General features: G+C 55.5%; 1 protein-coding gene across 2 annotated transcripts; it reads right to left on the bottom strand.

Annotated features, from left to right (window-relative positions):
- Positions 1-1217: 1217 nt before the first annotated feature.
- Positions 1218-24971, bottom strand: MAL (mal, T cell differentiation protein). Of its 2 annotated transcripts, none has more exons than XM_059659109.1 (4): positions 24936-24971; positions 4559-4726; positions 3526-3651; positions 1218-1795 (listed from the first exon to the last, which is right to left on the bottom strand). In XM_059659109.1, the coding sequence occupies exons 1-4, from the start codon at positions 24954-24956 to the stop codon at positions 1721-1723; spliced, it is 390 nt and encodes a 129-aa protein (XP_059515092.1). In that variant the 5' UTR covers positions 24957-24971; the 3' UTR covers positions 1218-1720. The 2 variants fall into 2 exon arrangements, with proteins under 2 accessions (XP_059515092.1, XP_059515091.1); XM_059659108.1 differs by lacking the exon at positions 24936-24971 and adding an exon at positions 23935-24122.
- Between the last annotated feature and the right edge of the window lie 956 nt (positions 24972-25927).

The following is a 25927-nucleotide window of genomic DNA, read 5'->3' as shown; positions in this document are numbered from 1 at the left end:
AATCATTTGATTGTAAATATTGTTAAACGCCTGACAAACTTCCTCTCATTTCTTAATTCAGGGAAAAGCCCCAATCAAACCTTTGCTCCGGCCCGGCTCGGTTGGTTGGAGCGCCGACCCGTACACAGAAAGGTTGCGGGTTTGACTCCCAGTCAGGGCACATATCTAGGTTGTGGGATTAATCTCCGATTGGGGCATGTACTGGAGGCAACTGATCAATGTTTCTCTCGAATTGATGTTTCTCTGTCTCCATTCCTCTCTCTCAAGTCAATAATAAAAAAAATATCCTCAGGTGAGGATTTAAAAAAAACCCTCTGCTCCTAATTTACTGTGAAGGTTTTACTTACATTTGGTGTTAAGTGGACTCATGAAAAGTGCCCCTTTTCTGCTACCATTATCCTGGGATAGTAAAAGACAACCTGAAGATACCCCTGAGGCCCAGTTCAGCCATGGGGTCCCCAGGGTGAAAGGGAGGTAAACTGTCTACTAGTTGAACCTCTGCCTGATGCTTCAGCCTTTGCCCTGCGTGGCCGCCGGCAGGTCAGGCAGCCTCTGCCTGTGCAGCCCATGGCCAGGAGCTGACTGTTTGAGGCACCCCCTCTGGTGTCCCAGTCTGCACATCACTAACTTCTCTGGGCGACAGGACAAAGGCGCATTTGATGCTGAGAGCTGGGCTGTCAGGAGTCCTGAGTGCCCTCCTTCCTAACCGCCCTGTCCTTCCAACCCAGACACCTCATACCCGCAGCAGGCGCTCACCATTGTCACAGGCACTCTGGAGTCTGGTCCTCTTTCTCTCCTGTGAAGTGGCCCAAGGAAACACTAGAACAGTTTGCTATCCACGCCCCTAACTGGAGCGGAATCGGCGCACACGCCCGAGCGTTTCTGATCAGCTGCCCGGAGAATGAGAAGCAGCTTCTGCACCTCGTTTTCTGTGGCTTAAATGAGCACAGACCCTTGTCTTGTAGGGAAAAGAAGGGGACCCTCAGGCTGGTACTTGGGGAGTGTCCAGGGAGATGAAGCCATCCTGGCACATGCCCTGGTAGCTGGGGCGGGTGGCTGCCCAGTGCCAGGCTCTGAGGTCACTGCAGTGGCCGAGCACACAGCTGCCACCTGAACTGCCATCTGTCGCTGCCTCTAGAGTCACTCTGAGCCCAGGAGGCCTCAGACAGAAAGCGGACGTGATGGCATTCCTGATACAAAAACACCCACCAAAGCACTGAACGTAAAGGCACTTTATGGAGTGTCTCGAAGGTTTATCATCTTCCACCGTGGACATTGTGAACATTTGTTGGGCGAGTTTTATTCCTGGTGACGGGTAGAATCTCCGTGAAGACTTAGAAACACGCCTCGAAATGGGTGCTCCGAGAGCCTGGGAAAATTCTGAGAGTTCGTGAGATCCGTCCAGCGTCAGCAGGGGCCTTCGTTCCAGGGTCTCTCTGATCACAGCTCCCACTTCCCACCCCGACAGTGCCCTCCACCCCACCCCCCCAAAACAGGAAATGACCCAAGAAAGACAGACCTCATTGGAGGTTAAAGGTGGCTGGCCCCCAACTCCAACATGAGGTCTGTGGGACAGTAAACATAGAAGCAGTGTTGGGCTTTTTGGGTTTGTTTTCTTTTTTCCACCGCGGAGAGCATGCCTGCATTCTACAAAGTTATGCTGGAAGGCGGGCTTGTCGGTTAGCACATCTGGGTGTTAGGCTAAAGTTCTTCCTCCGCTTTATGAAGACTTCCACCGGATTAAAGAAAACACGGCGTGGGCCACGTACAGCAGAGTGGCTACGTACGAAAACACCTGAAACCAAGACGAATGACCATTAGCAGGCAGGCTGGGGACAGGGCAAGGAGCGGGCTGTGCACCAGGCGGGCTGCTCAGGCTCGTTCAGGGCGACAGACCCGCCCTGTGTGGCCGGCCACTGCTTCCCACCACTCACGCGGCACTTCCTGGCTGAGCCCAGATGTGGCCCCAGAATGCTTTTGGCACAGAGCTCCAGCTGGCCAGCCCATCCACTGGACTGGGCATGCAAGGTCAGCTATCTACCTTCTCGCCCGATCATGTGGGCGCCACCATTTAGAAATGGGCCTCAGAAAAAGAGGATCAACTACTCTCCATGGAACACTTCCCTCCTCCACACCAGCAGGACCAGAGCCCACCAGCTGCGGCCCCAGCAGCCTCTGCTGAGAAATAGGAACAGGAGGGTCTGTTGGCTCTAGTAAAGGTCCCGATGATGCCTGGACAGCTCAGGCCCCAGCAGGATTTTCTACTACGACTCTTCATGTCACAGGCCTGGGTGAGGGGCCAGGCTCACAGGAAGTGAGGGGCAGGCACCCAGAGGAGGGATTTTGAGCTTTTGCACAAAAGGGGGTGCCTACTGAGAAAGCTGCTGGAAGGCCCAGCCAGCCGCTCTGGCGCTGGGAACGAAGGCCTGGAAATATGGCTATTGGTCGTCGCTTGATGGCGGTCACACCCCTGACTTTCCCCCTGGGCACCCTGTACTCCTATCACCCCACTCTGGTGGCTGGCCTCCCTAAAAGCTGCCTGCCCTCAAGTCAACTATCTGCACCTGGTTTTGTGACCTTGGGCTCAGGGTCAAGAGTTTCCAAGCCAGGCACAGCATTTAGGGAGGCCACGCTTCTGTGACTTTGGAAAATGCCCATTAACAGCGGCGGCACCGTGCTGCTCTGTCCCCTACTCCACACACGGGTGAACCCTTCAGTCTCGTTGGCCAGGGGCGATGAGTAAGCCGAGTTACTTAATAACAAACATAAGAGAACTCATCCGGGGACTCCCAAGTCCCCTGTCTGGAAGGAGCAGTCACACCTGTCTGCACAGCCCCCTAAGACAGCGGTTCTCAACCTTCTGGCCCTTTAAATACAGTTCCTCATGTTGTGACCCAACCATAAAATTATTTTTGTTGCTACTTCATCACTGTAATGTTGCTACTGTTATGAATCGTAATGTAAATATCTGATATGCAGGATGGTCTTAGGCGACCCCTGTGAAAGGGTCGTTTGACCGCCAAAGGGGTTGCGACCCAAGGTTGAGAACCGCTGCCCTAAGAAGATCTCCCCCACCAGCAGGGGGCAGTTCCCCGTCTGGGCAATTCCAGGCCCATGAGAACCCTCTGCAGAAGCTCCTCAGAAGTTCCCATGGGAACAGGAAACAAGCTCCTGGGGCCCTGGTTCTCCCCCGTGACCTGGTGTGATAACAGTGCCTACATCCTAGCGGCTGGGAGGGTCGAATGAGAGTGTCCCCGGGGGAGCTCCCAGGCTGGGCACTCAGCTGCCATGTCTCTCCCACCTGCCCTCCGCGAAGGCTGGGCACACAGCCCTGGGCCAGCCCGGGCCTGGGCAGCGCAACGCTGACAGCCTAGCCATCGGCCATCACTGCCCTTCCCCCGGCTTTGCTTCTTCAGAAAGGAGGGGAAGGTGTAGTTCATTCAAAGTTAGTGAACGGAAACAATAGAAAGGGGGCCTGTGTGGGGGGAGGGGGGAGAGCTGCGAAGGCCAGGCTGGCGGACTCACCACGGCGGAGATGTTCTCGTGGTACTGCCTGTAGGTGTAGCCCTCGTACATCTGGATGGTGGCCAGCGCTTCCAGGACCGAGGCGCTGAGGTAAAACAGGGCGGCGGTGCAGTGGTAGGCTGCGTCCTGCGGGGTCAGAGGTGGGGCCCGGCGTGGATGTGAGGGACAGTCCGCGTCTGTCCTCACCTGGCCTGGCTTCGGTCCCCCTTACCCGCCCATCACCACCCCGCCGGTGCCCTCCTCACAAACTAATCGGCGCTTCCCAGCAGAGATTTCTCTCACTGGTTTGGGGCCAGAGCAAGGGTTTCAATGAAGAAGGGACACTGTTTTCCCTTGAGGTGGACCAAGAAGGGGGGGGGGGCGGTCGGGGCGCAAGAGCAGCTCAGCATTTATTTAATCGGTGGAAATGGCCCCGAAACCTGAGAAGTTCCCAGTCCCAAGTAGGATGTGGCCTTGGTGGCCAGTGCAGGGCGAGAGGCCCAGCCAAATCCGCACCCGCTTCAGGGCAGGTAATGGCAGGTGTCTCAAGTGTTACCCTCTTCATGGGCCTCGAGGCAGAATTTATGCGGATGGAGACCACAGGTCATCTCTCGCCCCCTCCAAGTCCCTCGCTGGCAACCCTGCTGTAGGAGGCGTGACTGGGAGCTGGGCAATAAGCATGGCCTCACGTCGGGCAGCCAAGGCCAACGCCAAGGGCAAGGTGGAAGCCAGCCCTCCGGAGGAAGGAGGAGCCACGAGGACCTGGCAGGTGCGGCAGTGAGGGCAGGGGCGGGCTGCTGCGTTTCCATGAAGAAGACTGTCGTGCAAGAGAAAGCAGGGTAGGCCCAGCGAGAGTCAGGCAATGACCATCAGCTTCCACCTGACCTCCCGGCGGCAGGGAGCCCTGGCTGCCTGGACAGCTTGAACTTGGAACATGGGTGGGGAACGTCTACAGGGCAGCCTCGCCCAGCCCGGGAAAAGCCAGCCTCCCGGGAAGAGGGTCCAACACTGCTGTCCCCCCTCCCCACCCCAGACATCGAAGGCTGGGACTCACCAGGGTGACCCAGGAAGCCTCCCCTCCGTGGGCACCGATTATGTACAGGACGAGCAGGGTAGTGGTGGCCACGAAGCAGAACACAGACACGAACATCACCCATCCCTGGACCAGTGGCATGGGCACCAGTGACGAGGCGATCAGAATCCACACCAGGCCCCCGAAGACCTGCAGAGGGAGCGCGAGAGGGAGGGGTGAGCGTGGGGCCGGGGAGGGCCAGACCCAGAGGTCACGCTGGGCAGGAAACGGAAGGGAGGCAGAGAACACGCGGACACTGTCCTCACCGGGAAGACTCATGCCCTCTAGGCTCGGATCACCCGTCCCCGTCTCTCCAATCCCCTGCTTGATTGCCTTTTCCATTTTTTAAAATACAATTCAGATTTTCAATTTGATAAATGCTTATATCACATTTATATACCAGGCACTGTCCTGAAAATATTAACTCAGGCCCTGGCCGGTGTGGCTCGGTTGGTAGAAGTGTTGCTCAGTCCACTGAAAGGTTGGAGGTTCGACTACTGGTCAGGGCACAGAGGTTTCAGGTTTGAACCTCAGCCCTGGTTGGGGAGCACGTGGGAGGCAACCAATCGATGTTTCTCTCTCTCCCCTTCGGTCTAAAAAAAAAATAAAAATCAATGAAAATGTCCTCAGGTGAGGATTAAAAAAAATATATATATAAAATCTTAGTTAATCCTCACAACAACCCTATGAGTGAGGTACTGACCCATCTGTCAGAAATTGAGGTATACAGAGGTAGGTAATGTATCATCTAGTTTATCATTAGAAGGGTTGTTCTTTATTCTGCGGTTATATCCTTCCTAGTATTTTGATATTAAAATATCCTTCCCTTTATGAAATGGTAGTGACCAGCAAAATAAACTAGTCGTCTTATGTCATTAGCATTTTTTTTTTTTTTGAAATTTGACCCCTGAGATCCCCAAGTCCGGGAGGTGCGCTGACGCCTGGAGTCCAGCTGGAGTGGAGAGGGCCCAGGTCAGCCCAGTCTCCCCAGGTGGCCTAGGACAGGCCTGGGAGAAACACTCCCCATTGTTACCCACAAGACCCCCCCCCCACGTGATGTCCAGAGTCAGTGAGCCCATGTTTTCAAAGAGGAGCATGAGGACAGACATGAGGCTCAGTGACGCCCCTCAATGCCACCGTTCCATGTTGCGAGGACGCGCTCACATGAATCCTTTGAGATTTTCTTCCCTCTCCTCGTCCCCCTTCATCCCAGTGAAATCAGCTCAGCCTCACCCACCGCCCCACCCAGTCAAGGCCTGTACTTGGAGCTGGAGATGGGTGGGCATGGCTTTGCAGTCAAGCTTCCCAGGTGCTGGGGTGTGTGGCACTGGTTTCCTAAACGTCTGCTCCCAGCCCTATGTGCCCTGTGGTCTGAACTCACGCGGTCCCTGCTCCCACCTGCTGGGTAAGAGAGCCCATGGTCCTCATGCGTGCTCTCAGCCACTGAGCTGAGAAACATCAGGAGAGAATCATATTTGATGGAAAAACCAGTGCAGTGAAGAGTCTGGATTTATCAAAACCAGGCTGGGCCTAATGCATCAGATATGGACCTCTCTGCCCAGAAAGCCTTCTTATGATGCATCTGAGCTGCCTGAGGCCCATGACAGAGCCAGTAGGCCACACTTTACACCTTATAATAACGAGCAAAATCAATTAACTACAAACCCTTGGGCAGCCATAGAACAAGATGCGTGTGCAGATTCCACCCACGGTGGCCTTTAGGATCAAGCAGATGGCTCGGCCTTTTCCATATGGGCACTGACAAAGGGCCCGAACTCGCTGATAGGCAGGCAGGATGTGGATTTAGGAGGCAAGAGAGAGTGGCATGGGGCCGGGGTGGGGGTGGGGGGTGAGTCAGTGCCTGGCTGGTTGGCAGAGGCAAGGGTCTAGGACACTCCTCTCCTGAGCATCCCCTGCTGGTCACCTGGTGACAATGCCAGGGGGACCAGACCTGTGTAAGTCAGTTCCCCAGGCACATGCCTTAGGGAGCCTGCACTTCTCTTTGGCAGCATCGAGCCCCAAACAGGTATATCCCATTAGTTACACAATGGCACTTTGCTGGACCAGGTGATGGAGAGGATGCAGTCCCTTGCTCACAGCTAACTCCTGGGTGTGGGACACCTGTCTAGCCATGCATCAGTGTCTGAGTTAGTGAACTGGCCTCGGGGTCCTGTTGGATGGGTGTGACTGAACTAGAGCCACGTGTGAGTCAATGCCAAAAGAAGAGTTTGGGGTGCCCATGGAGGGGGTGCACTTGTGATGGGACCGGTGTGGGGCCCGTGGGGGGGTGCACTCGTGATGAAACCTGTGTGGGGCTCGTGGGGGGGTGCACTCGTGATGAAACCTGTGTGGGGCTCGTGGGGGGGTCCTGAATATGCTCTCGCTGGATGTGACCGTATCTGGTGTCCAGCTCCTGGCGCCAGTGGCAGAGGGAAGCTGCAAGGTGAATCGGACCCCCTGATCGGCTTCAGGTGGGGTTTTACCTCATGAAGACTGTGCTCCAGCTCTGTAGAAAAACAGGCCTCCTCCCTTTCTCTCTCTCTCTCTCTCTCTCTCTCTCTCTCTCTCTCTCTCTCCCCCCACCCCCCTTTCTTGAAGTCTATGGTAAGAACCCATTCCACCTCTGGGTATAGCCCACCTTGCAAAGGTCCTTCGGAAAATTATGCCGACTTTCTTTTCATTTCATGGTTTACCTATAATGGTAGGTTTCATAGTGAGATGGTGGGGGGAAATTCTTTTAAATGAGATGTAACTCACATGCCATACAATTCACCCATGTCACGTGTACGATTCGACGGTTTTTCCCACATCACAGAGCTGTGCAAGCATCATCCCCAGTCCACTTAGAACAATTTCATCCCCTCAGAAGAAACCCTGTGCCCTTTAGCTATCGCTCGCCTTCACCCCTCCCATCCCTACTTCACAACTCACCAACTCTGTCCCTGTAGATGCCCCTGTTCTCCACTTCCACGTGAGCACAAGCATGTAACACGTGGACTTTTGTGATTGGCTTTTTTCATTTAGCACAATGTCTTTCAAGGTGAGAAATTCTCTCCCAGGGAGACTTTTACAAAATACTTCTATCTCGAAACCCATGGCCCGTTGTGACCCCCACCATCTGAGGGACACTGAGTGGATATGTCTCATCTCTTTGGGGGCCTCCAAACTGGAAAGAGCTGGGGACTCACTGGTTCCCGGGGAAGTTCTTCTAAGGCAGATGCCACCAGGCCCACCTGCCCCAGAAACATGTTTCAAGTTACACATCACAAGAAGGGACTGTCCTCAGCACAGACGACATGACTAAACCCCCTGGCTTTTGCTCCCAGGAGGCAGGCGGTGGGCCTGCCTTCTGCCCTCACAGCCCTGCCCAGGAGGTGCCCAGGGAGAAAGGCAAGGCAGCTGCTTCAGGAGGGAGCCACAGGGTGCCACCTGGGAGGGCTGCTGAGGTGGGAGCAGAGCGGCTCTGGGGACAGGGGGCTGAGCTGTGGAGAGACCCTATTCCCAGCTAGACAGGTGTGAGCAGGGCCCTGGGCACAGACGCCACTGTTGTGAGAATCCCAGGGTGGGGCTGTGTGAGAAGCCGTGACCGCTCTGCTCCCTGCCATAGGTGAGGTCCCCGTGTCACCTGGTGGAGCAGCATTTGCATGTGAGCCCTGAGAGGCGCCACCACATCCGACGGCAGAGGCTGTGGCAAGTGATCCAGCCTCGTGGCCTCAGCTTCCTAGTCTGTAAATGACAATTTGCCGCTGTCGTCCCACATTGCACTGGTGGGAACTGGCTGGAACTACAGATGTGAGCATGAAGCTTCCGGCACCCTGCTCAGCACCACCCAGCACCGGGGGTAAGACATGCGCACCCAGGAGGCCCACAGCCCCGTGCAGATGGACACAGAGGCCACCAGTCTCACGGCAGGATGATGACCAGGCCCGGTGGGCTGGGGCAGGGCCCCAACCAAATCTTGAAGGGAGAGGTGCACTTGGTTGGTTAACTAGGCCAAAGGCTCAAGAAGCAGTTTTTTGGGGGAGGAAAAAGGACGTGCCAGCCCAGCAGATGCTGAGGCAGCAGTGAGGGTGTCAGAAGGCCGGGAAGCTGCGCATGAAGTGAGGGGCAAGGAGTGACAGGACATGGAGCTCGAGGGAGGGTGAGCTTCGAGATAGAACTGACTGGAAAAAGTGCAGGCCTCCCAGGCCGCACAGGCAGAGCTGGGATTCTGCGTGAATCATGGGACCAAGGCAAACCAGAACCTGCCCCACTCCGCCCAGCGCGTGTGCAGAGAGCAAACAGAGTAAGGGCTGCACCCACACCCAGCAGATAAGGCACCCTGGGCAGGGAGCAGTCACTCTGTCCCAGCCACAGGACCCCACTGGCCAAATATTTGTCAAGAACAAGGGGGTAGGTGAGGGTTCAAGCATTTCTCTTCATGAAGAACACTCTCACTGGCCCCAGCTTCCAGGAAGCAAACGCTCAGAGGCCATCACTCACCATCGACCATGACAGGGATGGCGCCGGGTGGTCTCAGACAATCATCTCTAAATCCCTGGGCTGAACTCTCTCTCTGGGACCCAGATCCCCAATTGGAATGGGGAGCTCTACTCCTCATTCAAGTCACTAGAGACACCTTGGAAAAGCACCAATGCCCAGGGTCTGACTCTACTGGACAGAAGCAGTTACAGGACAAGTGACAGACATCCAGGCTCCTGTCAAAGGCCTTGGAGGGTGTTTCCCTAACACCCCGTGGATGATGCTCCAGAAACTCCTGTCAGATGGAAGGAGGGCTCCCGTCTCCAGCGCCCAGCCGGCCACCCAGTGACACCAGCCATGCCCTGCTCCAGCTCCTGCCCAGGTTCTGGATGCCAAGTGTTCTTTCCTCCCCTGTCCTCTTCTTAAGCCCCAATCCTTGTCTTACCTTGAACGTGAGCTCATCCTCAGGTGTCCTCCGGACACAGGGACACAGCCTCAGCGTCTATGAATGGGGGCTGAGCTGGTGATCGGGGCCCCTAATTCCCCTAGTGCAGGGGTCTTCAAACCATGGCCCGTGGGCCACATGCAAATACAAATATTGTATTTGTTCCCGTTTTGTTTTTTTACTTCAAAATAAGATATGTGCAGTGTGCATAGGAATTTGCTCATAGTTTTTTTTTAAACTATAGTCCGGCCCTCCAACGGTCTGAGGGACAGTGAACTGGCCCCCTGTTTAAAAAGTTTGAGGACTGGAAACCTTTCTTTAATTCAGGCTGTGTTTGGATGCTGAGCCTTGCTGAGGTTTTCTGAGAACAAAGACCATGTACAAAACTAAACAAAATTCTGCCCTGGCTGGTTTGGCTCAGTGGATAGAGCGTTGGCCTGTGGACTGAAGGGTCCTAGGTTTGATTCCAGTCAAGGAAGGGCACATGCCGGGGTTGCAGACTCCATCCCCAGCAGGGGGTGTGCAGGAGGCAGCCAATCAATGATTCTCTCTCATCACTGATATTTCTATCTCTCTCTCCTTCTCCCTTCCTCGCTGAAATTAATAAAAAATATATTTTAAAAAATTAGACAACATTCCCAAAGACCTAAAAAGCTCACATCTGTGGTTGACCTGATCAAATGCTTTTTGTCAAAAAAAAAAAAATGTCCTTAGGAGACAGTCTGGGGGAAGCTCTGGTGTAAACTCAGAGAAGGTTTCTCTTTTCTCCTGATTAACCCTCAGGAGGCAGGTGAGGGTTGTTCCGGGTGCAGACCAAGCATGCCAAACGCGCGGCCCGTGGCCCGCATGCGGCCCACAGCGGATGTTTTTGAGGCCCGGCCAATATAACGGTAAGTAAGAAACGTTTCAATAAAAATTTCGTAACTCGATTTTTACAATATCCTGTTACACATAATTATTAATAACGAACGACAATGTTCGCTAATGACTGATTAACATTCATTTCTCTTGTGTATAGGCGCACCATTTCTCTCCACTAATACTAGCAGGGAATATTTTAGCAACTGATTTCCACGTCATTAGTCTTGGACTGACTTGTTTGGCGGGTGCAACTGGAAATATTTCGCTTTCGGAGAACAAGAAAAATAGGTTTATTTGTGTTATGCTTATTAATTTGTGCAGTTATTCAGTGTCTGGTAAGTTAATGTTCAAGAAAAACTATTACTTTTTAAAAAATGTTCTATTATTTGATGTTAGCGATTACTCATTTATTTCAGCCCTTTGTATTCAGCATGTCTCTATTGAAATAAACCTCCTTTTCTATGAAAATTGAAGCTTTTGATTTTTGCAGCCCACGTAAACTTAAACCTTGTTTATTTGGCCCGTGTTAGCCTTTGAGTTTGACATGCTTGGTGAAGACTTTGAAGAAGAATCTGAATTCCAGCTCAGCCACTTACTAGCTGGGTAGCCTGTTGCCCCTGGGCAAGTTACTTAATATCTCTGCTCCCTAAAATTCACTGCAGTGAAATGGAGCAGTATATCGGCTGGTGGCCAGCTGGGCGTTGGAGACGGGAGCCCACCTTCTGTCTGGCAGGAGTCTCCAGAGCATCCTCCACGGGCTGTTAGGGAAACACCTGCCAAGGCCTTCGACGGGAGCCTGGATGTCTGTCGCTTGTCCTGTAACTGCTTCTGTCCAATAGAGTCAGACCCTGGGCATTGGTGCTTTTCCAAGGTGTCTCGAGTGATTGGAATGAGGAGTAGAGCTGAGAACCACACCGTGTTAGCCCAGGTCCCACCCGCCATTCCAGAGAGAGAGTTCAGCCCAGGGACTTAGAGACGGTTGTCTGAGACCACCCAGCGCCATCCCTGTCCCTGGGGCTGGAGTGAATGGGATTATACCTGCAGAACACCTGGCACAGATGAGGACACCGCGTGCTGCAGTCACAACTGTAACCAGGTGAAAATCCCAGGAGGTCTAGGACTGCGCAGTATCCACTCCAAACCTTGTAGGGACCCAAAATTTAAAAACACCTTCAAAAGCATCAAAAAGAGGAAAACCTATGATTTCTCAGAAATCAAAATTGGAGAGAAATGTGTCTGCCTCTGCAAAAAACATACACAAAGGACATCAAAGTATGAGAAGTGCTGCCTTTAAACAATGAGCCTCGGTTGCAAAGGGAGAAAGGAATCTTCGGCACATTCTTGAGATCGGCAAGGCGGTGCCCTTGCCTGTGCAGTGCCGGAGGGGCTCGCTGTCCACAATGGCCCAGTGTCTCCGCCTGGGGACTCGGACAGCTGAGCTCAGCGCAGAGGAATTGCTCAGATTCTCTGGATATTTTCCCGGGGCTCTGCTGCACTCTGTCAGGGTCTCCCCAGCGGACACTCTTCCAATAACACATATGTCAGGACGTGGACCCAAGAGGCTCCCCGCCCTGGGCTTTCCACATGCACACCAGGTGGCGCGGCCCACAGCTCTGAGCACCTGGGGTCGCGACGGTGCATGTGAACAGACGGCGGTGCCCTGGGGTCTTGAGGGGTTAAGGACACTGGCCACAGCCCTCGTGCAGCCAGAGCTCGGTTGTCCTGCCGCTTTGCTCAGGTCCCCAGGAAGGAGAAGAAAAGATGGCCACAGCACAGGAGGCGTGTCCCCATGGCTGGCATGAGCACCACGCCTGTCGGTGTTTCCCAGGCCAGCAGGGACAGCAGCTCCGACCCATGTTGCTGGAAACATCTGCACTCACTGAACTGTTAGCAGCCCAGGGTAACTCACCCTCGGGAGGGCAGAGGGTGGGTGACTCGGCCAGGACAGCACGTAAGCACCAGGAGGCAGGAGAATGCGGAGAGGGCGGTCAGGGGGGAAGACCCAGCATCCCAAACCCTGAGGCCTTCCCCAGGCTCCCCTGGCTCTTCCCTTGGAAGGCGGGTCTGAGAGGGAGGCTGGGGGACCCTCCTGTTCTGAAGGGCCGGATGGCAGGAATCAGACACAGAGGGGCTCTGTCGGCTTCTCTGGTCCTTGCATGAGCCCCACCTCCTTGTGCAGAAACTCAGTGCAGAGGAATTGCTCCAATTCCCTGGATATTGTAGGGACCCAGAATTTAATAACACCTTCAAAAGCACAAAGAGAGGTCCAAGGAGACCCTGCCCTCACTTGCCTACTCCCTCACCCACTCGTTCATCCATCTGTTCACTTGTGCATCTAATAGACGCCAGGAGTGACCAGGAGGACGGCCAGCACTGCGGGCAGGTGCACCCGGGGGACAGAGTCACCCACAGACACACACTACTGCACAGAGCCCCCTCTCCTGTCCTGCCCCCTACCCCCCAGCCTTGCCACCAGCCCCCTGGTGCAGCTCTGGGCCCACCAAGGGCAGGGTCTTGGTGAAAGTATTGGGGTCCCAGTGAGGGTGACCAGCTAAACACCTTTCCCCAGGACAGGGATGAAGCCCAGACCTGGGTACAGGATCCCCTACTCTGACCCCATGGGGAGGTGGCTGGGGCAGGTCAGAGGATTGTGTGGGGGACCCCCTCCCCCGCCGCCACCTGACAAAGCGCTTACTAGGCATCTGACCTCCGAGGCTCTCCCGAGGTGTACGCTGCGGTGGTGCTGAGTTTACCTATAGCAGTTGCTCTGCCCTCCCGGCTCCCTCATTAGCAGGTTCCTTCCTCTCAGAGGGACCCATCATGCCATCATCCCTCCCAAGGGGTCTTCGATTGTGTCCCTTCATCTAATCTGAAGGCAAGACCAGGACTGGGGGGAAGGGTGGATTCTGTTTGTGAAGAGGGGGGTAGAGACGTGGGATTTAAAGAGATGGGGGTGAGTGCACATGCACAGTTGATATTAACAGGGCGAGTGTGGCGGGAGGAGGCCCCTGCTCAGGCCTGCTACCCCACTGCCTCCAGGGGCAGGGACGTCTTCTGTCCTGTGTCCACCACACCTCTGCGCCCGGGCAGACACCAGGTCCCAAATGAAGGCGCACTCCTCTCAGATCCACAGAGCTGGGGGCTCTCCTCAGGCATGTCCTCAGCTGGATGGAAAATTTTACCCGCCATGCCTATAGCCCACTGGCTTTACTCAGCAGGATAAACAGAAACAGGAGGTTCCGTGGAAAATACGGGTAAGCCACCTGTGAAAGGCAGAATCCACCTCGGACACGCTAGGCCAGGAGGGTGTGGCTTCAGTGCAACAAAAACAAAAGGCAGTTAAGGGAGTCACCGAATCCGTCAGCAAAACCAGCAAAACAGGTGTGTGCCTGCAAACTGCCCATCCAGCACCCCAAGCCTCTCTCGAGGGTCCCAGGCTCTCCTGGGGCTTGGTGGCGATCCTCAGTTTCTTCTTCTGTCTGCCTGGGGTCAAGGACTCACCCTGTGAGGCATAACCACTAGCCGGGTGGGAGCCGAGACGCCAGCCCCCTCCTTCCGGTGCACCCTGACGGCCCACGGCCTGTGAGGAATATGGGAAAACTCGGGGTCCAGGGAGGAGACAGACCACAGCAGGGTATGCAGTACGGGTGCTGAGTGCTAGGAAGGGGTGCACTCAGGGGCGGCTTCCAGGGGGAGGTGTTGGGAAGCTGGGCCTGGAGGGTGGAGGACTCAGCCCCACCACGTCACCTGCGCCAAAGGAGCGCTTCGGGGAGACCAGGGAGCACTTCGGGGCTGGTTCTGAAAAGGATCCTAAGACCCAAAGCTGGTGGTTCCCTCCCTGCCAGGCCCCTCAGTCCAACTGTGCCGGCTTAGCAGCACGCAGTGCAGGGCAGGATGGAGGCTGGGGGAGTGGGGCAGGCTCTCATGCCAGAGCCTGCATTCCCCTGAACCGAGGGCTTCCAGACGGCGAGGCACGGGCACCAACGATGACAAATCGTTTTTGAAAGGACTGATCCTGCGCCACTGGTACTCGGTCCTTTGCCTTCGGGCAGATACAACCATTCTCATCACACTCAGAACTCACAAGCTCTCCCACCGCCCTGGCACCAGGCTGGCAGGAGGGAGGCTCAGGAAGTGCCCCGCCCCAGGCAGAGGCAGGGCAGGTCAGCCGAGGCCCGCTTCCCCCTCGCCACCCCATCTGCCTGGCCAGGGGCAGCTCCAGGCTGAGGAGCTCCTGGAAAGCTCCCACAGAGAGTGGTGTCTGCAGCGTGAGGTGACTTATGGTACAAGTCAAGTGTGGCCCCCATAGCGCCCCAAACTTCCAAATCTCACTCACCTCTGCCTCGCTCACCCCACTCTAGAAGGGCACCCTCTGCCTCGCTCACCCCGCTCTAGAAGGGCACCCTCTGCCTCGCTCACCCCGCTCTAGAAGGGCACCCTCTTCCTCGCTCACCCCGCTCTAGAAGGGCACCCTCTGCCTCGCTCACCCCGCTCTAGAAGGGCACCCTCTGCCTCGCTCACCCCCCGCTCTAGAAGGGCACCCTCTGCCTCGCTCACCCCGCTCTAGAAGGGCACCCTCTGCCTCGCTCACCCTGCTCTAGAAGAGCACCCTCTGCCTCGCTCACCCCGCTCTAGAAGGGCACCCTCTGCCTCGCTCACCCCCGCTCTAGAAGGGCACCCTCTGCCTCGCTCACCCCCCGCTCTAGAAGGGCACCCTCTGCCTCGCTCACCCCGCTCTAGAAGGGCACCCTCTGCCTCGCTCACCCCCCGCTCTAGAAGGGCACCCTCTGCCTCGCTCACCCCGCTCTAGAAGGGCACCCTCTGCCTCGCTCACCCCGCTCTAGAAGGGCACCCTCTGCCTCGCTCACCCCGCTCTAGAAGGGCACCCTCTGCCTCGCTCACCCCGCTCTAGAAGGGCACCCTCTGCCCCGCTCACCCCGCTCTAGAAGGGCACCCTCTGCCCCGCTCACCCCGCTCTAGAAGGGCACCCTCTGCCTCGCTCACCCCGCTCTAGAAGGGCACCCTCTGCCCCGCTCACCCCGCTCTAGAAGGGCACCCTCTGCCTTGCTCACCCTGCTCTAGAAGGGCACCCTCTGCCTCGCTCACCCCACTCTAGAAGGGCACCCTCTGCCTCGCTCACCCCCTGCTCTAGAAGGGCACCCTCTGCCTCGCTCACCCTGCTCTAGAAGGGCACCCTCTGCCTCGCTCACCCTGCTCTAGAAGGGCACCCTCTGCCTCGCTCACCCCCCGCTCTAGAAGGGCACCCTCTGCCTCGCTCACCCCCCGCTCTAGAAGGGCGCCCTCTGCCTCGCTCACCCCCCCCCCGCTCTAGAAGGGCGCCCTCTGCCTCGCTTACCCCGCTCTAGAAGGGCACCCTCTGCCTCGCTCACCCCCTGCTCTAGAAGGGCACCCTCTGCCTCGCTCACCCGCTCTAGAAGGGCACCCTCTGCCTCGCTCACCCCCCGCTCTAGAAGGGCACCCTCTGCCTCGCTCACCCCGCTCTAGAAGGGCACCCTCTGCCTCGCTCACCCCCCGCTCTAGAAGGGCACCCTCTGCCTCGCTCACCCTGCTCTATAGAAGGGCATCCAAGGCAAAACAGGGTGCCGGATCGGCCTCTCGGCCCCCATTTGCCGACTGGCCAGCTGATCTAGAGCAGGTGTGAGTGTTTAGTGACTTGATAATAACTGACCCTAACAGCTACTGCGCAGTCAGTTCTGTGCGTCACGTTACTGTGAGAGCCTTGTGTGTGACACTCGCTGACTTCTCACAGCGTTCTGGAGGCAGCGGCTATTACATCCCCACTTCACTGCTCGGAAGGCTGGTCTCCGTACCCGTGACGGGTCCCCAAGGTGACCCACAGGCGGCCCACCGAAATCCCCTGTGAGAACAGTGACACGGAGGGAGAGCAGACCAGCCCTTTAGCCTGCGTCCTGCTCCCACCGCCCTGGGTCCAGGCAAGGAGACTGCAGAGGTGGCCCGAGGGGGCTTCCCTCCCCCTCCGCTGCTCAATAGCCTCTGTTCTTTCAGAGGAAAAGAATAGCAAGGTTTGTGTTTAAGGTCAAAACCAAGCAGAAGGTAGAACTCCAGGACATCAGCCCCTTCTGCAGGCACAGGTTGCAGTCCTCATCCCGGGCCCATCACCATGACCCTTGCCAGGAACTGCACCCCACCCCACGAACAGGTGCGGGGGTGCCACTTATCTTCTGTTCTCCATTTGCTCTTTTTCTGGAGTTCCCCCCATCAAGCCCACACCCTTGGCACTCTCAGGGCCTCCAAAGTTGGAGCCAGGGTTTCTGGGGTCCTCCTCACTCCTCCTCTTCCCGACGCCTCCCCTCCCGCCCACCTGCACTCTAACAGGAGCGGCTCTGGGGTGGAATTCAGGTCAGCTGGCCCTGGCTTCCTCTTCCCCTGCCCTGTGCATCAACCTGTGATGCTGGCGACAAGGCTTATCTTCTAGTTCCCACGTATTTTTCGCAGGCTCTAGGGCTTTGGAGCATTAAAGTGATTCAACACAGGGGCTGTTTTGCCCCAAGGTGGGCAGAACACGAGCTATGAGTGAAGTAGGGATGGTAGAGAGCCCAGACCAAGGGTGGCAGAGAATTCATGCCTGGACACACCCTGGTGCTCAGCAGGAGCTACCAGGAACCAAGTCCTTCCTTCCCCTCAAATACAGAAGGCCAGGCCCCGATGCAGAGAAAACCAGTGCCTACACTTCCCTGCGGCTCCAGTTCCTCTGGGACCAGGGGTGCCACTCACCCCCTGTCCTCACATCCATCCGCACCAGAAGAGAACACCTGCTGGGGTACCTTATCAGCCTGCCCAGGGGGCCGTTGGTCCAAAACCCTCCTGAGAGGAAGCCCCCCCCCCACCCCCCACTGGGACCCTGGGCTGCCTGTGTCCATTTGAGTCAGCTCCCAGCCCCCATCCAGGTCTGGACAAGCTGGCCCCCTCCGTCCTGAGCCAGGCCCCAGATAGCTCAGTCCCCGCCCCAGCCCTCCCCTCACAGAATGCGTCTGTAGCCCAGAGAAGAGCAAAGCCATTCCTAAGTCAGTGCACCGTGTACTCCCCAACCCTCCTCGGCAGCAGGCAGCAGGCACGGTGTAGGTGCAAATTGTCAGCCTTTGTCCCCGGCCTGAACTGCCCCTGCAATGGCATCTGGGACCCTCCCACCCCCCTGAGAGCACCACAGGCATCTGCAGGCGTTACCCCGTCTGCGCCAAGGCAAGCTGAAGGACACCCCTTCCCAGTGCAGCTTGGTTGTGATGACATGTGCACGACCATCCCATCCCCAAGCTCAGCCCGTTTCCAGAGAACAGCTCAGAGTCACTGACTCCGGATCAAAGCAGGCCTCTGGTTCTTGAAAAACTGGAAAAGTCACTTCTCAACTGGAGGACAAATCCCTTAGAGACCTCTGCCTGGAATTCTTCCCTCCCTTCAGAGAAGAGGAAAGGAGAAACCCTGGGCAGTGCCCTTGCCCCTTCTAAGCAGCTAGGAGAGGGGGCCACAACACTAGATAGGGACAAGGCCAGGAGTCCGTGGACACAGCCGTGCTCAGTCACTGGCCTGCACTGGCCTGCAGGGCCAGTCCCCACACTCCTGTGACTGCAGGAGAGGTCCCTGGCTGGGCAGCAGGAAAATTTCCCTGGGAGCAGCGAAGGTGCCTGCTCTGAACCCAGGAGAACCTAGGGCACCTAGCTCCCAGCCCCAGCCTCTCACTGGATACTGTCCCTTCTATTCGTTCTTTTCCCCCCAAGATGAACTGAATGTATTGAATGAGCAAAGACAGAAAGAAAAGGCTGTGAGAGGGTGCCCAAGCGACAGAATGACTGGTGTGAGAGGTGAAGGGGAGGGGGTGTCACTAGCCAGCACCCCAGTGAGTTTGAGTTGGTCATCGGAGGAGATGCTGCCGTGACTTTATACACACACATCAAAGGCATCACAGGTCATCGTGACAAGAACAGACCATCACACAAAGTTTAACACATTCACATGAACACAGAGAAGAATTAGGTAGAACTTATTTCTCATGGTACTTAACATATATTCAAACAAAGATGGTACTGCACAAAATGTATTACCTACCCCAGAAGACTACACTTCCTGGAAGATCAAAACCATTTCTCATTCATGCCAACCTCCACGTGACTTGCAGAGTGCCACCAGCTTTCCCATCTCCTGTCAGCCCTCTTCAGCCCTCTGTAAATCTTACTCTCTGTTGATTAAATTCTTGCTCAACTGCTGCTGTGCACGTAAAAATTCGGCATTAATTTCTTCCAACTCTGCTACCCATTGCTGAAGAGAAACTTCAGGCTGAGAAGCTGGCCTACTGTGTGCGCCATGGCCAGGGAGTGGGAGAGCGGGAATGGCGGAGTGGCATCCCGGAATCTCCCTGTGTCCCCACTACTCTGTCCCTGCCTAAAAACATTGAGGGGTGAGCTGGCCTACAGGTGACCATGGGGCCTGTGCAGCCCTTATCAAATTCGATTCTTTAAAAAAAAATGTTTTTATTGATTTCTAGAGTGAGCGGAAGGGAGAGGGAGAGAGAAAAAAATATGGCTGTGAGAGCATAACCTAGATTGGCTGCTTCCTGTACCCACCCCTCCAGGATTGAGCCTGAAACCCAGGCACGTGCCCTGACCAGGAATCCAACCAGCAGTCCTTCGGTACTTGGGCCGACGCTCTAACCATTGAGTACACCAGCCAGGGTTCAGATGCAGATTCTTGTACTTGCCCTGGACCTAGTGTCTCAAAACCTCCAGTGTGTTTTTGACAAGCAGGCCTAGCGGGTTGTGAGCTCTCCAATGGCTCTGAGCTGTCCCTTCATTCTCAGGGTGCGAGAAGGGAGCCAGGCATTGCCCAGGGCTGCCCGGGGTGGGGTGGGGCAGGGCCACCTAGTCATGGTCCATTGTGCTGTAGGCAAAAGCGCACCATGGGCATCCGAGGAAATGCAGAAACCTGGATGTGATTCACTGCAGGAAGTGCCACCCTGGAGACCAAGTTACGGGGAAACTGCCTCCTCTCTCTGAGCCTCAGTTTCCTTTCAGGTCCACAAAACTGGGTTTCTGTGACTTTGTAGCCCTCCTCTGCTAGGAGTTCAGATGCTGCCGGCTCAGTGCAGCCAGAATGTGGGCCACCCTTCAGAAAACAGCTGTATCACTGTGCCCCCCAGAACCCCAGTGCCCACTCCTGGCCGGTAGAAATCTAGGGCAGGTCCCTGGACTTGCCTGGTCACAATCAAATAAGAGGTTCCAGTCACTTTGAGTCACAGAAACGGTCTCATTTTAGTAACTAGTATGTCCAGTTCACTGTAAACCGATCCCAGATGCCACCCCCCCGCCACACACACTGAATCCCCACCCCAAGTGCTCACCTACAAAGCACTGCCTCTCACCACCTCCAAGGAGGGGAATGCTGCCAGAGAGGTGGGTGGCACCTTAGCACACTCTCATCAAATAAATGCTCTCTCATGCTTCCTGTGGCTCCACCTCATATAGGCTGGGAGGAGGCTGTGAATTAGTAATTCCATAACCCATTTTCAGGCACTTTCTTTTCACAGTTTGGAAGTGTGTATGTGTGTGTGTGTGGTAGGGTGTCTCTCAGGGCACCTTGTGAGAGGCTTCCCCTTAGGCCTCTGGCTAGAGCTGAGACAAAAAGCATCCCATGTGAGCCTCCTGTTCTGTGAATGGTGGCTTGAGTGTCATAAGCCCATGACTTATAGAAGGAGAAGAAACTGAGACTGTGGATTTAATAGGAAAAGTCCCCCATGGTGGTAGTGGTGTGGGGGGCAGGGGGGGCGGGTGGGCGGGGAAGAGAAGACAGGACAGAAGCAGAGCCCTGGGGTGAATTGTTGGGAATGGGGAGACAATTAACATTTCATCTGGGTCTGTAGGGGGTACACTTGTGCTCCACTGCCTGCAACAACAGCATGGCCTGTGTGCCTCTGGGGGTGCTCACTTCCTGTGAGGGCCCCGCAGGGGTCAGAGGTCATAAGCTCTGGGGTAGGGGTGCTGCACCAGGGGAAGGCTGCCAGGCCCCACCCTGAGTCACCTCCTTTCCTAGATCCCCTGGGCAGTTTTCCTACCTTGGGAGGGGAGTGAGCTCCACCCTGGTTACCCCTGGAGGCCAAAGTTTGACATCTGCACCTCCCAGGCCACTGGGAGGTCAAGCATGGGAACATGAAGAGTGAATAATCAACAACTCGCTGGACTACAGATTTAAAGAAATAAGCATTTCACACCCATCGTATGAACAAAAAACTACAACGTCTGACGCTATCAAGTGTGGCAAGGATGAGAAACAATGGTGACTTTCATGGGCTGTTAGTGAGAATCAGGAAGGTCCAGGTTTAGCCTGAAGCTTATAGGACTTGGGGACCTTCTTTGTAAAAGAATACAAAATGGGGCAGGGTTTTGGAAGGGGCTGAGCAAGTGGGGTCCTGAGCTTCAGTAAGCTTCTGCAGCCTCCCAGTAAGTCTGCTTCTGGGGTGTGTACATCACAACACACCTGTGTGCACATGTATAACCCTCAGCGCTGCATGGAAAGTGCCACAGAAAGATATGTACATTGTGTGGGGCTGTTTTCATCCTGTGAAAACAGGTAAAGCAGGGCATGTACAGCCAGCACATGTAGCCTGAGGTGGTCCTGAGGATGCAGGAGCAGGGTAATTCAGATTTGATCAAGTGGGTGCCTATGAAAGTTTTATATCTATACTTTCCTGTAATATTTAAAATTAAAAAAAATAAAGTGACATTCAATCAACATAAAATTTGCCACTTAAAACTGACCAATTCAATGACATTTAATATATTCGCTATGTCACGCAGCCACCATCTCTATTGAATTCCCAAACATGTCCATCACCCCAAGAGGAACCCGTACCCCTTTCCCTCTGCTCTCAGCCCCTGGCAACCACCAGTTTGTGTTGTATTTCTATGGATTTACCTTTCTGGATATTTTATATAAACAGAACCAACAATAGGTGACCTCTACTCAGCACAGTGTTTCCAGCAGTGTTTCAACTTTGCAGTATGTATCAGTGCTGGATTCCTTTCTATGGCTGAGAAAAATCTCCCCTTGTATGGCTAATCACAATCTATTCATTGATGGGCCTCGGCTGTTTCTAGCTGTTGGTTATTGCGGGTGGTGCGGTGATGAACACGCCTGCCCGTGGATCTAGTCAGACCCCTGCTTTCCATTCTTTTGGTTATAAACCTGGGCATGGAATTGCTGGGTCATATGGTTGTTGTTTTTTTGAGGACCCACCAGTTTCTCATAGCAGATGAACCATTTTCCGTTCCCACCATTAATGCATGAGAATTCCATTTTTTTCACAACCCGGCCAGCACTTCTCACTTTCCGTTTTTTAAAATGTCATCCTAGTTTTGTGTGCAGTGTCACCTCACTGTGGTTTTGATGTTGTTTCCCTGGATGACAACATTATGTGCTTATTGGCCATGTGCCCTGTGCGTATCTTCTTTGGAGAAATGTCTGCTCAAGTCCTTTGCCCGTTTTTTAATTGGGTTGCTTATCTTTCTGTTGTTGAGTTGTAAGAGTCCGTAATTTAGAAACACCTCCCAGCGTGGCAGCACCGCCTAGGGCCCTTTAATCCTACTTTCCCTACACATGGAGACACAGGCAGCTTTGCATTTACAATCCTGCAGAGGCGAACTCGAACTCGCAGGGCTGTGTCTGCCTTCTTTCTGCTCTCCCACCCGCTCTGAGCCCACTCCCAACCTAGAGAGGAAGAGAGAGAAGACAACCTGGCATCCAGGGCCTCTCAGGAAAAGAGTGGAGGGAACAGGGCTGAGGTAGAAGAGAAAAAAACAACTGATAAGACAGGTGAGAACCAAGTGTTCTGGCAGGAAGAATTATTTCTTTTGGAAGCCCCCATCATCGCAGGTCACCACCCGGAGGAGTAAGTTTCCCCTAATCCCCGGCTCTGGTGATATTTCCCACACCCCTGCTCTCTCCCTTCACTTGGTGGGGTGGCGGTGGGGGTCCTCCTGACCCTCCTTTGAAGGTGGCTCTGTGGGCTGTTCCTACCTCAGGGAAAGTGGTGAAGACCGTGAGGGCACTGGGCAGGGGTGTTCCTTCCCCTGAGCTGCTGCACCAAGAGCAAGCAGAGGGCACGGGGAAGCCAGACCCTAACCTGCCACCGCCTGCTGCCACCTGAGCCAGCCCTTGTGAAGGCAAGAGGGGGGCCCTCCAGAATCCTCCTCATGGAGCCCAATAACACTCACTCATGGTTCTCGCTATAATGCTCCCCCAGACAGCTATACAGAGTGAGCCACCCATTGGGGCAATTGAAGAGACACTGGGGAGAGCTTTCCTTGTTTAAAAATGCCTCTGCCCCATCACACCTGTCATCAGCCATCTCTTTCGGTCAGAAAACCCTGCCTTCCTAAGAACAGTCCAGTAGCCTCTACAGGAAGTGCCATTCCTTAGGAGCACTGCAGGCGCGTTTTCATCAGTCACCCAGCCTCAGGCAAGTGCAGGGGAATGAGCCCTTTGGGGAATGAATGTACCAGTGGCACAGCCCCTCCCCACTCTGCCGGGCACAGCGAGGGTCCCTATCTACATCTGGCGGGGGTTGGTCCAGGGCTTCTTCTGGGTGTCATTGCCTTGATTCTGGCTAGCCCCAGGATTTGAAGTCCCTCTGGATATGCCCAGGTTTGGGATCAATTCAACTCTCATGAGCTCAGTGATCCAGTGCCACTAGGCAACTTGGGGCCCTTTAGTCCCCCTCCAGCCCCCCAAACTCTCCATGGATGGCAGAGCCTGCTTCCTTTGGGGATCACCCTTCTGCCTCCATCAGGCAGTAAGAAACTGGGGTCCCATTTTTAAACAGACAGGTTTGGCCATTTTCTTTTCCTACCAGCTTTCCAGGCAGCCACCTCTGTGGTGGGGGTACAGGAAAGGAGTCTCCATGACTTTCACGTCCAAATCCACAAAATAAACACAGCTCACCCCCTTCCAGGTAAGAGCCGGTGGCACCTGGGGAGCACCTTCCCTTCCCGCAGTCACCGCAGCTGCGCGCTCCAGGGCAAGGAGAGACCAAGCGCAGGTGCAGAGGCCTTGGCAGCTCAAGGTCAGCCCCGCCGCGGGGTCGCTCTGCCTGCACACCCCGCAGCCAACACACGCGCGGCAGAATCACCAGTGGAGCAAACCACAGCCCGTTTTGCTCCTTCTACGACACCAGCCTCATCTCCAAACCTGGGCTGGCGAGCTCAGGCTTCTTTTGCAGACTTTAACAAACAAATCCCAACCCTGGGAAAAGCTGGGCACCTCTAAGTGGTCATCGCTTTCCAATAGGGCTTCTTCTGGGTGGCCCTTGCGAAGCGGGCGCAGCTTTGGAACCGGCGCGCAACGAAGGGACCTGGCCCGCTTCCAACCTCTGACCCAGGTTGACCACCTGGTTTTCCCTCTTAATTCTGTGTTTCCTATTGTCGTTGGTCTAGAAGGGGCTAAAGGACTGAAAGGGTAGAGTGGTCAGGGGGCGGGAGACTCTCCGCACCCTGGCCCCATACCCCTGTGCGGCCGGGACTGCGCTGCTTGCGAATCACTCCCCAGCGCGGGTGCGCGAGCCACTTACAAACTCGAGGATGAAGAGCAGGTCGGGGAAGGTGGTGAAGACCGCGAGGCCGCTGGGCAGGGAGCTGCCCCCCGTCGCCGCTGCGGGGGCCATGCCGGCGGGCTGCGTCGGCTTCGAGATGGGACGCGCGGCTCTGCTCCGCGATGACCGCTGGGTGGCTCGGTGGAGGCCAATGACCCGGGCCCTCGCGCCCGCGGATTAAGAACAGGGGCGCTGGGCCGAAGAGGGAGGAGCCCAGGCCGCTGCCCGCCCCGCCCGCCCCGCCCGCCTTCCCGCAGGGCGCGCCCCAGGGGACCGGCGCGGGAACGGGGAGGGGAGCTGCTGGCGTCGCCCTGACCCACTCAGAGGGCGCGCCAGGGGCGCGGGGAGCAAGGGCGGGAGCCTGCCTCTTGGACCCAACTCCGGTGCCACCGGAACAAGAATAAGCCGCTTAGGTTGTGCACTCTTAGCAGGTGATCACCGCCCCTTAGGAATGACAACCATCACTCACTACCTCCTCAAACTCCTCACCCTGGCGCCCCACGACTTGCCATTGCTTTAACGCTCCTTAAGTTGGGTATCTCTCTGCGGGGTGCATGCATATGCGCACCATCCGCGGCCAGGCTCACCGCAGGGCAAATTCCTAGTCCTGCTCCCCGGGGGTCTGCAAGAGCGGAGCCAAGACCATCTGTGGCCACCCACCCCTTCTTTCTGCTGCGCTGGAACCCGTGAGCCGTCGGAGTGCTCCCCCTGAGCGTTAGCTGTGAATCAAGGAGTGACTCTCGGCCATCCGGCCCGGAGGAGGGCTGCCGGTGCCGCTGGTGGTGCTGGGGCAGATGGCGCTCAACCCGAGGGGCAGAGTTATCCCCGTCGTCCAGAGGGGCAGCTGGCGCCTCCTCCTCGAGCCCCTTTGACTGCCTGTTAACTGTGGCGCTTGTTTTTGTTTTTCCTCCCGCACCACAATTTCTTTCTTAAAAAAAATTATTGATTTTAGAGGGAGATAGAGAGATTTGTTGTCTCACCCATTCATATTCACGCTGCATTCATTGGTTGATTCCTGTAAGTGCCCTGCCCAGATCCAACCGCAACCTTGCCCTGTTGGATCTGGAGAAAAAGCTCCAGCTCCCTCCCCCGCCAGTGTTTTTTTTCCGTTTTTTTTTCTTTACTTTATTTTTTAACAAGTATCACACTGAGAAGTTGCCTGTTTATTTTAATCTAGGCACTGTTACCTGGGCATCCCCCCCGCACCCCCTCAGCCTCCCCAGCACTTCTGTGGCTTCACCCACAGCTGGTGGCAGGGCAGCCAGCTGCTCCCCTCTCTCTAGTGGACCCCTCACTCTTTCCCCCTACACAGCTCTTTCCTCCCCAGTCCCTCTGAAAAAAGTAAGATCCTTGCCCAGGAGCTATCCATTCTGACCACTTTTGCACGGGGACCAGGCATTTGAGATGAGAAAATCCCCCGGCACTTCTGTGAGCTTCCTTAGGGCTGCTGGTTTTGATGGCCTGAGATCCAGGGGACCGTTGTTCCAGGGCCCATGCCCTGCCCGCCTCCCTGTCCCGGGGACCCCTTCTGCCCGGAGGAGCCTACATGGGCTGTGAGATAGTCAGGGCTGGGGGTTCATATTTACAAGAAGCCCAGGGCCACACTTCAGTTTCCAGCAGAATATGAAAAACCAGCCCCAGCCAATAATAAGTCATCGCAGCGTCCTCAGTCCTTCTAGCAGCATAGTGGGTGTGAGTGCAGGGGTCAGTCTTGGCTGGACCTGGGCTTCTGCCAAAATGATAACATGGCCTGCCCTGGCTGGTGGCTCAGTTGGTCGGAGTGCGTCCTACACACTAAAAGGTTTTGGGATTTGATCCCCAGTTGCTGTGGGTACAGGAGGCAACGGGTCAATGTTTCTCTCTCTCCCTTCCTCAATAAAAACATGTCCTTGGGTGAGGAATAATAATAATACGGCCTGGGGTGGGTTTCTACAAACTAGAAAGTAAAAGTTACACTGCGATGCCAGCTCCA

This window comes from Myotis daubentonii, chromosome 12 (genome assembly GCF_963259705.1).
Source record: "Myotis daubentonii chromosome 12, mMyoDau2.1, whole genome shotgun sequence".
NCBI classification, from domain to species: Eukaryota; Metazoa; Chordata; class Mammalia; order Chiroptera; family Vespertilionidae; genus Myotis; species Myotis daubentonii.
Note: the sequence above shows the minus strand (reverse complement) of the source record. Positions and strands in the feature narration are given on the sequence as shown.

Excerpts from the sequence above, each read along its gene's own strand:
- MAL (XM_059659108.1), bottom strand. The coding sequence starts at position 24,027 with ATGGCCCCCGCAGCGGCGACGGGGGGCAGCTCCCTGCCCAGCGGCCTC. Across the intron at positions 4,727-23,934 it reads TGCTCTTCATCCTCGAGTTT|GTCTTCGGGGGCCTGGTGTG; the intron begins GTAAGTGGCTCG and ends CTCCCTCTGCAG. Across the intron at positions 1,796-3,525 it reads ACGAGAACATCTCCGCCGTG|GTGTTTTCGTACGTAGCCAC; the intron begins GTGAGTCCGCCA and ends TCTTGGTTTCAG.